At 61.3% G+C, this 12,130-nt stretch overlaps 2 protein-coding genes across 9 annotated transcripts in view; one reads left to right on the top strand and one right to left on the bottom strand.

The window, feature by feature from the left end:
- NFATC1 (nuclear factor of activated T cells 1) overlaps positions 1-7,599 on the bottom strand; it is a 114,870-nt gene extending 107,271 nt beyond the window's left edge. For 5 of the 7 annotated variants that reach the window (XM_054191677.1, XM_054191679.1, XM_054191681.1 and 2 more), the window contains exon 1: positions 7,456-7,599. In XM_054191677.1, the coding sequence (XP_054047652.1) occupies positions 7,456-7,588 (133 nt within the window). In that variant the 5' untranslated portion in view covers positions 7,589-7,599. Of the gene's footprint in view, positions 1-3,124; positions 3,365-7,455 lie in introns of those variants that run through there. The other 2 variants (XM_054191678.1, XM_054191682.1) reach the window with 2 other exon arrangements.
- Positions 3,328-6,074, top strand: LOC128905496 (nascent polypeptide-associated complex subunit alpha, muscle-specific form-like). Of its 2 annotated transcripts, none has more exons than XM_054191685.1 (2): positions 3,328-3,406; positions 4,144-5,989. In XM_054191685.1, the coding sequence occupies exon 2, from the start codon at positions 4,292-4,294 to the stop codon at positions 5,255-5,257; it is 966 nt and encodes a 321-aa protein (XP_054047660.1). In that variant the 5' UTR covers positions 3,328-3,406; positions 4,144-4,291; the 3' UTR covers positions 5,258-5,989. The 2 variants fall into 2 exon arrangements, with proteins under 2 accessions (XP_054047660.1, XP_054047659.1); XM_054191684.1 differs by lacking the exon at positions 3,328-3,406 and adding an exon at positions 3,442-4,035 and having other exon boundaries at positions 4,144-6,074.
- Positions 7,600-12,130: the final 4,531 nt, after the last annotated feature.

The following is a 12,130-nucleotide window of genomic DNA, read 5'->3' as shown; positions in this document are numbered from 1 at the left end:
TGCGATGTTCCCGCTGATGTACGTTATGTCAGGTAACAGGCAGGAACGGTGCGCAACACCACCTTTTGAACTCGCTCTCTACTCTGCCTTCAGAGACCGGCCATTTACTGAGGAAGGGTCATTAAATTACACCGGAGCGTGCCACAAGTACGACTGGATTATTCAAAACACGCTGCAGCTTCACACTCTATTCAAACCACAAGGCAGGCACAAGCTACAGAGAAAGAGGTGCTACTTGGATGACAAGGATAACCTGACGGCGGTGGTCGCAGCGAGGCTCAGACCTGCCTGAGGGATCAGAGTCCCCTCCTTCCAAAATGAGTCCCCTTTTATTGCTGCCCTGCCACAAGGCCACACCACTCAGCATCACCAAAACCACGACCGCTTCCCTCTCATTCTTCATGGAAAAAAAACATACCCAAAGTGACACAACAGTGGTAAGACCTTCTCCGTTTCATAAATTAGTTCAGAGAAAGGGCCTAAGCAGCGCCTTCAAGGCAGCTTCAACCCCTCCACTGCTTCCTCCAGCTCCAGGGGAAGGTGATGTCCCTGTCACCGCACTGCTGGGCAGGGGACCACGGGCTGTCCCAGCTCTGCACCCACTGGGTGGGCTCTGCAGATGGGGTGCAGCAGCAGCATCTGCTGACCCCAGAATCAGTGCCTTGGGATCTTCTATTAAAAATGAATAGGTAAAAAAACAAAATATCAGGGATAATTATTACCTGCGTGGAAAGTACTGTGAACCCAGCAGTTCTCTTAAACTCTAATGCATGACTAGGGTGAAATTCGAACACTGAAGGCTGATGGCGATCTGCAGCCCAGGCAATAAAAAGGCTCAGACCAGCCTTTGCAACCCAGTTTTTAAAAAAAAAATTTGAAAGACAGACCCAAGTGCTCCAAGTGACAAGCCCCCCTAATGCACATGGCAAGGAACAGCCTCTTTTAGAACTGTTGTGCATATTTTTAACATCAGCTTTTAAAGGGTGAAGAAAAATAACGTGTCATACAACTTCCCACACAATAGTACTCAAAATTGAAAGATGCAAGGTCCAAAGCCTACCAAATACATTTAGGTACCTTAAATTTTCAGGCAGCGTGTAGGAAGTATGCCCACCAAATATAAAAGCCCCAAAGCCAGAACGAGGAACAGGACTGAATCCTTGGTTTGTGAGCTAAAAACCACCAGCTACGATTTCTGGAAAACTGCGTTCTTCTCCACAACTTCCGTATTTACAAAATTAACCAAACGCACATACATAGTCAGCATTCATAACACGCTGACGTTTTCCTCACCAGGGTGAATGAGACATGTAGAAATAAAATGCCAGTCTTGAGGGATGGGAGATGGAGGTGGCTACGAAGGCATGGAACTGCATCACGTAACGCAGCTGTGCAGGGTATTTTGTCAGTGCTGATAGGGACGAAAGGAAGGCAGCGCTTTAACACGGAGTCCCTGTCACAACTGTGATCCACAGAGGTCTCCGGGACCAGCACACTTACTACCAAGACACTTTCAATACTGTATTTTAGTATCTTGAGCCAAGCCCCAGTATCAGGTAGACCAGGGCAGGTCTGCAACAGTTCTGTTCCAACAAATCCACACTTAGATTAACTGTAACTAGGACAAGAAATTGGACCCCTTGATTTGTGAGCACATCTTCACATATTGCATTTCACTTTGTGACAACATAAAAAATTCAGATTGTTTTTTTTTTCTAGTTAATTTCACAGACCAAAGGTTTTATTCCTTTTTGTCACTAATGGGCTGGTCCTGCAAGGCACTGGGCACCATCAGTTTTTATTTACAGTCTTTAATGATGAACACCTGCAGCTCAGAGGGGCTTCAGAGAAGGTGAGAGCTATTTTACATTTCTAAAGATGAAGCCACGTCTACATCTGTGTTTAAATCCATGCTTTCAAAATTGCCTAAGGGAGTTAGGTACTTTTCTCACCAGGGCTTTGACAATTTGGTTAGGCCCCTCCGCTTTCGAGGTGTCTAATTACTAGGACACCCATCTGAAAAGCCTTGTGTGAAACTCAAGGTTAAAACCACATTTTTCTAAAAACTGAGAAGCTCCTAACAACTGTTTGGACACTGAAAATGGGCTGGAGAGCTGAGCAACTGGGGAGCATTAGGAAGGGGAGCACAATGCCTTCACCTGCATCCCGGCAGGCTGCGAGACACAGGCAAGGATTTGGGAACCTGCTTCAACGTAAAGGCAAAACATGAAGCACAGACACAGAGGCAGCCTTACTCTGAGGCTGCGTTAAATCATCTACTTGTGTGAGAGCTTTTTATGGTGACCAGCCACCACCGTCGCACTCAGCCTCATACCAGGAAACGACAACTTTCTCTCTGTGTCAGTTCCAGACTTTTTCACCTCGTTTACACCTCACGTATTGTTCAAAGTCATTAAAAAAAAAAAAAGACAGCCGGACCCAGACACCAGAGTTGGGAACGGTGTGACCCGGGATAAATTCAGGCCCGTTATTTTTATTTACGGATGACCTTCAAGCTAAACCCTGAGCCTAACTAGCTCCAGCTCACGGGGGGAAGAGGAGGGGGGCAGAAGCGGGTTTTGAACGGCCCATCTCGGTAACGGGCAAGACCCAGATCCCCACTTCCACCCCCGGGAGCTTTGGGGGGGGGGGGCGGTGAGAGCTGTGCGATGGGGTCGCCCCCCGCCGGCCCCGGGCAGCCCGGCCGGTCGCAGGCTGCCGGCGGGGGAGGAGGGCGGCCGTGCGAGAGGACAACGCGGGGCCTTGAAGAGCTCGAACAAGTCCCCAAGTTTCGAAAACCCGCCACCGGCCGTCCCCCCCCCAGCAGGCCCGCCCGGGCGCTGCAAGGGCACCGCTCAGGAGAGCGCCGGGGCAGCATTTCACTCCCCGCGGCCGCCGCCGCCCCGCTCGCCGCTTCCCGCCGCGGCGGGGACGACAAGCACCGCCCGGCACCGGGCCGACCATGCCGGGCAGGACTGCCACCTCCCCCGGCCCGCCGACCCCCCCGAAACGGTCGGGGCGGGATAACCTTCCCCTTCAGAACCGGGCTGGCACGGGAGGGCTCCCCGCAGCATCCCTCCGCCCGCCCCGCCGGAGCTGCCCCGGCCGCCCCGCCGCGACCCACCTCCGCCGCGACCCACCTCCGCCGCGCTCGTCGCTGTGCTTGAACTCGAAGAGGAAATCGAAGTCGAACTCCTGCTCGGCCTCCACGCCCGTCATGGCTCCCGACGCGACCCCCGCCGCGCTCCGGCACCCAAACGACGGCGCAGCCCCCCGGCCCGCCCCGTCGGGCCCGCCCCGTCGCGCCCGGACACCTGCTGACGACGGGCCGGGCCCAGCTCCCCCGCGGCGGCGTCGGGCTGCGCGCAAGCCCCGGCACGGCGCAGGACGGCGGCCGCTGCGGGCGGTAACGTGACCCCGGCCCCGACGGGCGGCCTATCTCACCGCCGCTGATCCGCCCTCCCTCCCGCTGCTGATGTTTCCGGGTCGATGCAAACAACCGCCGTGCCCCTGGTTCTCCTCCCCCCGCACCCCCCCGCCGGGGCCCTCCCATGGGGGGCCGGCACCGGGGGGGGCTGCGGAGACGGCCGGCTCCGCGGGGGTGGGATGGGGAGGCCGGGGGGGCAGCCGGGCGGCGGGACTTCACCTGCTCCCGGCCGGCGGTCACCGACTGTCGCGGGTGCCGGGCTCCTGCCAAACGGAGCGGCGCTTTCCGCCCTCGGCCGGGGACTTCAGGGGGGCGAAGTAGGGGGTGGCGGCTCTGCCCGCCCGGCCGGCACACCGGCGTGACCCCCCTGTTCGCCGAGGTCTTCCTCCGAGGGTCCCCACCACGCCGCCTCTGCGAGCCAGGAGGCTTCGCTTTCATTTATTTATTATTTATTTTACTTAGTTGCAGCACCCACTAGTGCCAACTGCTATAAAAAGCGTCTTAGAGCGGGACTCGTAACGTTACCGGCTGAGGGAAAGGTCCCGGGCCGAGGCCGCGCACCGGCTGGCGGGTTGCAAAGGGCGGCGGTGGCGGGGCGAGACGGGCAGGTACGGCGCGCCCCCGGCCCGCCGCCTTCCCCGCTCGTGCGGGCGAAAAATCAATTAGGGAAAGATAAATTAAGACTCTTTTTTTTCCGCCTTTTCTTTTCTTTTTAGAAACGCACTTCTGACAGATTACAGAGTCCCGTCTGGAAGTCTCCGCCAGGGAAAGGAGCTCCCCGCCCCAGCAGCTCGGCTCGCCTCAACTCTTGAGCTCCCCGAGCTTCAGGCCGGATTTCAAAAGGAATAGTTTTTTAAAGCGGTTATGGAAATGGTATTCCCTTATAAACTCAGGGAATACCATTTTCCAGGCTTACGGCTGAAATCTCCGTTACAAAGTGCCAGGAAAACACACTTTTTTTCCATCAGAGCCCGCTGTGCTTTTTCCCCTCCTCGCCGGGACGAGTCGCGCTGCAGTCTCGTCTCTCGCAGGCGCCGGCGGCCACCGGCAACCCCCGGGGCCGACGGGGCAACCCCCGGGGCCGACGGGGCAACCCCCACGGCCAACGGGGTAATCCCCCGGGGCCGACGGGGCAGCCCCAGGGCACGCAGGGCCCCTCGGGGCCGGGGTGCCGACAGCGGGCGGCCCCGCCGCGGGGCTGGGCTGTGCCCCGCAGTGGACGGGGTCTGCTGTGGGGCGGAGGTGAGAAGCCGCCGGGGCTCCGCCGTGGGGCTGCTCCCTCGGTGCCCTGCTCGCAGCCGCTTCCCCGAAGTGCCGGGGCTGAGTCACCCCAGTGTGCAAAAGGCCTTGGCAGCAGCGGAACCGCTCCGACGGCGGCTGCCGGCTTGCCGGGGCCGTGCTCGCCCCGGGACGCCGGAGCAGGCCGGGGGCGGCCCGCACCAGACTCTGCCCCGACGGCGGGGGGCTGCCCAGGGCCTACCGGCGGAACAGCCGCCTCGCCTCGGCCCCCAGCCCCCGCGGCGCACCACCCCCAGCTTTCGCCGGGCTCACCCCCCTGCCGCCCCTCCGCGCCGGGCTGTCCTCTGCTCCCCATCTCCTGCCGGTGGGGTGGGGGGTGGGGACGAGGAGCTCCAGAGTACCCGCTGCTCTCGCTCCTGTGGCTCTCCCACAGCTGGTGTCTGCGACACGGGCGAATTGTCCCAAACGATTTACGGACGGCTTGATCTGCCAGTGCCATGGATCTGGGCGCTGTCAATTAAGTATTTCGATTGGCACCCTTCCCTTGGAGAAAGAGGAGAGATGGACTACAGAAAGCTAAAACCGAAGTGATGCCACATGTGGGGACGGAATCACAGCGTCGCGCCGATCAATAATCCTGTTTAAACCAGTGCCATTAAACTGGGGAGAGCGAAACCAGCGAGACGTGCCATCCCTGTGCCCACCGACCGATCCACCATCCCGACCACTGGTCGCAACGCAGGTCTGAGAAGGGACCCAGCAGACAGGCTGCTCTAGCTGCAGCCCCGCAGCCTGAAGGAGAATTTAACTTGTACATGGCGTTAACCCACTGGTATTCTCTGAGGGAAAGGGCTCCGCACCTCACTACGACCCAAAGAAAAAAAAGTGGGGTCCTCCCACCGGGACACTTTGCAAGAGTTTCTTCCCAGGCTAAGCAAGAAATGGAGTATTTTCTTTGATTGTTGTCGTTTGGCAATCGAGGGGCACCTTAATTTGCAGGCAGCAATCCTGACTCGCAGTGCTCCCCTACGTGTTTCCTGGATTGGGTCACACTTTCTGGCTGGCCTCATTTTCTTAGTCCCTTACAAAATCCATCAACAGGGAAGAGAACTATCATCGAGGGCTGGCGACATTTTAAAACAGGCATCAAAAATGCCACAGAAATAAAGAAGGGGGATTTTTTTTTTTTGGACAAGAGGCTCCAGTACGCTTTTTGTGTCTGCTGGGTGTAATTTTTACGAGTTGGTGCATTCAGTGGCCTTGAAGCTCAGAGCACTGGAAACACTGTGCGTGCAGCCCTCAGAGGTCCGAGTGTGCGAAAGGCATGTAAGCCAATGCTATTAAATAAATGTAATTAACTTTAATCCAAAAAGGTGCTCGCGTGCTTCAAAAGTGGAGCCACAGTCACAGCCGCTTGCAGCTTTTGCACTGGCAGGATCCTGTTAACCGAAATGAACCCCTGGAGTGAAAACATCTGTGTTAAAAATAAAAAAGAAAAGAAAAGATGGGTCCTGAGCACCCGTCCAGTTTTCTGGGGACAAACCCGGGGAAGGCAGCCCCGCTGTTGCACGCTGCGGAAGAAACACGGCGGACGTGGACGCGACACCCCCCCCCCCTTCTTCACAACTTTCTCTTTGCAGGATGTGCGGGCTCGCTCTGCCCTGCCCTGCCCTGCCCGAGCCCGGCACGACATTTCAGCCCCAGCAGCAGCAGCGAAGCGGCGGCAACACCAGATCGGAAGGAAACTTGGGAGCCCGGGAGCAGCCCGGGGGGGTGGGGGGGCACGGCAGAGGGCTGCCCGCAGAGGGGATCCGGGAGCTGCCCCGCACCTGCTGCGGGGCGGCGCGGAGGTGATACCCGGCTGCGGGGCCCCGCTTCCCGGGCGCGGCGGTGCCGACAGGCGCCGGCCGGGAGAAGCGAGGTGCGAAAGTCTGGCCAGTGGGCAGAGCGGTGCTGGGGAACGATGCTCCGGGTGCAGAAAAATGTCCCGACTGGCACAGGAGAGGCTGAAGCCGCTCCCGGCTCCGGCCAAACGCTGCCCCTGGCAGCACCAAGTTCAGTGGGGAGGGGCAGCTCCCCGCAAAGCTCTTCCCCAGCCCCGCGCCCACGATCTTTCTCTCTAGAAACTTTGCCGTGGTGTTTTCAGCGCACTTTTCGCAGCAGAGTTACTGCGGGCCATCGAAAGAAGTCGCGACAGAGAGCCGAGGTCGCGGGGCAAGCGCTCCCCCGAAGCCGGGCAGGCGGGGAGCCCGCACCCTCGGGGGCGCGGGGGAGCCGCGGCGGAGGAGCCCCGCAGGCGGCTGCGACGTGCCCGCCTGCTTCGGTGCGCCGGGGAGGGCTGGCCGCTGGTACGGCGCCTGGCACTGCCCGGGACCCGCTTTTTTAGGAGGGTCCCTCATTTTCCGCCAGAGAGAGGGGCGGCTGCAATTACACGGTGTTTTCTGACCTCCCCCCAAACCAAATCCGGGTTTGGGGAGGGAATCCCCGAGCCGCTTCGCAGCGTTTCCCACTGACCGGACCTCAGGCGCCCTCGCAGCCCGGCGCTGGCGGTGAGCAGCGATGCAGCGCCGCCGCCGCGCTGCCCCGCCGGGCCGGGCCGGGCCGGGAGCGGGCCCGGGCCCGGGCCCGGCGGGAGGCGGCTGGGAGCAGCGGCGGGGCCGAGGCGGCGCCGTGCGAGAGGCGAAGGAGACACCTATTGGCAAGCGGCCGCCGGCGAACCTCCGGGCCGCCGCGGGGAAACACCGGGGGACACCGCCACCCACCCGCCCGCCCGCAGCGCCGCCCGTTACCTTCCTCCGCCGCCTTCATGGTGCTGCCGAGCGGGCGGGCGCCGCGCTGCGGGGCCGCCACCGGCCCCTCTCTCCCGCTGGCTGGGTCCCGCGACGGCGGCGCGGCGGCGGCCGACGGGGCAGCGCTTGGCATCCACCCGGCGGGGCGGCGGAGCCCCGGCGCCGCGCCCCGGGCCGCTGCCGACCCCTCGCCGCCTGCCCCTCGCCCGCGCCCCCCGCCCGCCTTTCACGCCCCGGGGACCGGGGCCGCGCCGCCCCCGGCGTGGTAGCCGCGCCTGCGGAGGCACAGGAGCTCGCCGCCGCCGCCGCCCCCCCGGGGCCGGGGCATGGAGAGGAGGGCGGGTGTGCGTGGGGACTTCGGAGGCACTGCCCGCGGCGGGACGGGGCGGCGGGCGCTGCCCGCCCGCCGGGTGCCGCAGGCGGGGTAAGGGGGCGAGTGAGTGTGCGGAGCGGGGAAGTCTCGCTCTGACGCAGGGCTGCGCGCCCGGCGCCGCCTTTTTAAAGCTGGAAAACACCCCCCCACCTCCCTTCCCCTCCCGGCCCCTCTCCCCGCCCCGGCCCCGTGATGTCAGCCGGGCCCCGGCCCCGCCGCCGGCGGGCGGCCAGCGGGAGGCGGGCACCGGCGGGCACCGACGGGCCCCGGCCGCCCCTCCGCGGGGCACGGCGGCCACCCGGCCCCCGGCCCGCCCACCACCGGCCCCGCTGCCGCCGCCGCCGCCGCCGCCTCCTGCGGGGTCCCCGCAGCCTGCGGGAGCCGGGTGCCCTCCTCGGGGGAGAGGGCGGCGCGCCGGGGTCGCGAAGGGAAGGAGGGGAGGGAGGGGAGACGGGGGAGAGAGGGAAGCAGGCAGGGAGGGGAAAAAAAAAAATAGCGAGGCAGCCTCGCATGCTGAAATCATTATGTAAAAAATCGCAGGCTTCCCCCGCTGTGGAAATTTGGAAAAGAGCATCAACTGGCAGGCGAGAGAAAGGAAAATCCCATTCTGCTAAATTACTAACAGACCCGGTGGACTCGGTTTCAGTCGCTCCAGATTTATTATTATTATTTTATTTATTATTATTCTGTAAATATCTCAGCAACACAGTTGTATCTCATCACTTCGTAGCGGGGGGAAGGCGAGGTTTCCAACCCACAGTGACTCCTCCTCCCACCTCCGGGATGCCCCGTCCCGGCCCCCGACGCGGCCGTGACACCCCGGCACAGGCAGGAGCCGCCCGCGCGGGTGCTGCCGAGAGGGGCCGCGCCGCCCCCGCCTCCGCCACTTCGCGTCCCGTTCCCCTCGCCCCACTCTCCCCCTTCGCCCTCCCTCTGCCCCCACAGCTGGCAGGAGGGGACCGTGCTTTCCTGTTGGAATTGGACGGCGGCGTGCGGAGAGTTTGGGGTGGTTTTGAGCATATCTGGTGTTATGAAGAAAAAAAAAATCATAAATCTAGTGCCTGACACCCATATGTGGTTGAAAATAAACCCAATATAAACGAAATCCTGCCTGCTCCTGGGGAACAGGAGGCCGCGGCTGATTCTTCGGGGCGAGCTCCTCCGCTAAATCATGGTGGAAGACGGTCCCCACCAAAGAACCGCCCGGCGAGGAGCACAGACATCCCCTCCCGCCCCGCGCCGTCCCCTCAGATGGGGAAAAAAACAAAACCAAAAGGGCGACGCTTTTATTTCAAGGAAAACTAAACAGGAAAAAAGACGGAAAACCCCTCAACCCCCAAGCGGCATCACCCGACCCTTGAGGCCTCCCCTCAGGCTCCCGGGCTGGGTCGCCTGGACGTGGCGCCCGCTTAAAGCTGCGGAGCGGCCGCGGAGCGGGACGGGACGGGACGGGACGGACCCCCCTGCCGTCGGGGCGCCGCCAGGGGGCGCCGCGGGGCGGCACCGCAGCGTCCCCCCCGTCCCGTCCCCCCGACGGCGCAGCTCCGGCGCGGCGCGGCGGCTCTCGGTGCTCCCGGCGGGGCGGGGGCGGGGCGGGGGCGGCGCGGGGGCCGTCCCCCCCCCCCGGTCCTGCGTGTGCCTGGACAGCTGCCGGAGCTCCCCCACGGGCCTGGAGGCGGGTGGGGGGAGATCCCGGCGCCTTCCCGGGAGGCCGGAGCGGGGGTGAGGCGCGGGGCGGGCGGGCGGCAGCCGCGCTCCCCTCGGCGGGACTCTCCTTTCCTGCCCGCCCCCCCGCTCCCCGCTGAAATGACGGAATCCCCCGTCTGTTTCCTCCTGTTTAATGCCGTTGCCCGGACCACCGTGGCTCCGCTCCAAGGCCCCGCCAGCCGGCGCAGGCAGCCGGCGGCGGCGGCGCAGCGCGGGGCCCGCGGCCGCCCCCCGGCCCCGGCCCCGCCGCTCCGCTCCCGGCCCCGGTCCCGGTCCCTGCCCCGGCCCCGCCGCCCCGGGGCCACCCGCCGCCGCGGGGCCACCCGCCGCCGCCCCGCCTCCGCCCGCTGCTCCTCTTCCCTTTCCCCTGCGCCTCCCTCCCGCCTCGCCGGGTTTGTTTACAGCCGCTACTAGGAGAGACTGTTACACGGAGCTTATTTTGGGAGCTGGTGATGACTAACGAAGTTAAAAGGAGCTTAGCCTAGAAAACAACCTTATTTTTAGACGGCTGTTGTTTCGGTGGATTATTGTAGCAAATGCACCCTGGCCGTTTTTAAAAGCCGCTTCCCAGATGCCAAGTCTTTTCTTCTGCGCTGCTGCCGAGGCGCACACGCCTCGCCGGCCCCTGCATTGTTTGCTTCGCTTTCCTACATCTACGGGCTAAACCCTACCCGTTAATTGCTAGGGCTACAGTTCGTCTTAATTAATTTGGTCTTTCCGACACACAAACCTACAACTCTTTCCGTGGAAGAAAAAAGGAGAAAAAAGAGGAAAAAAAAACAAATTCTTGGAGTATTTGGAACAGTTTTATGGTGACCTCCAGCGTTGGGTCAGAAGGGACCTGAAACAGGATCCCCCCCTTGCCTTTTGAGTCCTTTTCTGTAGGACTTCTTCACCTCCCAGGTGCAAGATGAAAGAGGCTGGTCTCTGTGTTTAGCTTCATGTCAAGCGGTCCCCTGCTTTGCAGGGTGACGGTGCAGTCCACTACTGCCGATGTGCAGGGAGAGGTTGGCAGTGGGCGACAGGGAGATGGGGCTGCTCCTGCTGCCTGGCTCCCCGTCAGCCCTCTTCTCCCCATGTGGGAATCACCGCATGGCAGCTCGGGCACTAAGACCGGACACGGGGCTCCCCCTCTCCAAGGCCGGTCCCTTGCCGACCAGCCCTGATCCCTTGTGGGTAAATCACAGCAGAGCTGGTGGGACCTCGGCAGGCTCTGCTCCGCTGGATACGGAGGGCTGAGCAGACCTGTGCTCCAGCAAGAAACTCTCCCTTGTCACTGGTGCTGTGCCGGGCCGTGTCTCACCCTGCTTCACCACTGTGCAGCCAGCTTTCTCCAGCTTGCCACATGAGCGCTTTCGCTGGCCCCTCTTTAATCATGGTCCATCTCCACCACAGAGAGTTGTATAGGCTCCCTGAGCAGTCCCTCTCCATCCATGTGTCCCACAGCAAGGTGGAGAGGGAGAGCTGGTGCTCCCCTTTCTTCACGCTGTGGCAGAGGCAGATGTGCTTGAAAACAAAGTGCTTGCTGCTTTTAGCCAGTAATTAGGTTAATTGCCAGTGAGAGTTTGGCTGCCCTGCTCTACCTTTCTGCCTTGGCTGAGACTGAGTGCACGGCGGCTTGCGTGGCCTGCGTCAGGCTGAGAAGCTTGTCCGTGTGGCTGCATGCCGAGGCGATGCTCATGGGAGGCAATGCGGCACGGCTCTGCCTCGTGGGAAGCAGCCAGGCTGGGGCGAGAGTTTGGGAGGAAGGGGATGTAGCGCAGTGGGGAACTGAGCAGGCTACAGAGCCTCTGTCTTAGGGCATAGCCTTTTTGGGTTCCCAATGATTTTCCACTGCCCTGGATGGAAAGCAGTTTGTATTGCAGAAACCACAAGAAGAAAAAAATCTGTATATCACAGAAGGAAGGAGGACAGGAGTAGGAAAGGAGCCTTCCCTCCCTCTCCCAGCCCAGCCGCAGGGTGGGTGAGGAGTGATGCCTCAGCACCGCAGGACTTCCCGCTGCCCGGCATCGCCGGCGGTTGCTGGGCTGCATCCCTCCAACGCTGGAGCTGCCTGTGGCCCCCGGAGCCCGTGTTGGATTTCCCTGCGCAGCTTGGCTGCCCGACACGCGCTTCCTCCGCACCGCACGCACCGCTCCTTTGCTGCGGGAAGAAGCCAAATGCCGCTGGCTTGAATGGGCGCTTTTTGATCACTTTTTACCCCTTCTGTTCCTCTTTGGAAGCAAAGCTATAAATTTGCCCTCTGTGCTCAACTCTTACATGCAAATATAGTGCTATCCTTTAAAAAAACACCCCAAACCCTGAGGATTGTTTAGAAGGGTGTTTTAATCACTGTAGAGTCTGATGCGCGCTCACTAGATTAGTTTCACATTACATTAAGTCATGTGAGTGCATGTATTCTCTCCTGCATTTTGCTTTTCTCTTCTTTGTGCCTCAGCACAGTGGGAAGGATGGTTTGCACGGAGCTTTGTACACAGTAGCTACAGTATTTCTCAGAGAACCTCTAATTCATCCAAAATGCCTTAGTTGTCGCCTCACCAGAGGATGTAGGTTAGTAGCACGGCACAACAGACAGGCAGGGCTGCTCTTCCCAAC

The sequence above is a fragment of the Rissa tridactyla genome, chromosome 2, assembly GCF_028500815.1.
Source record: "Rissa tridactyla isolate bRisTri1 chromosome 2, bRisTri1.patW.cur.20221130, whole genome shotgun sequence".
NCBI classification, from domain to species: domain Eukaryota; kingdom Metazoa; phylum Chordata; class Aves; order Charadriiformes; family Laridae; genus Rissa; species Rissa tridactyla.
The sequence above is the reverse complement of the archived record's forward strand: the minus strand, read 5'-3'. Positions and strand labels throughout refer to the sequence as shown.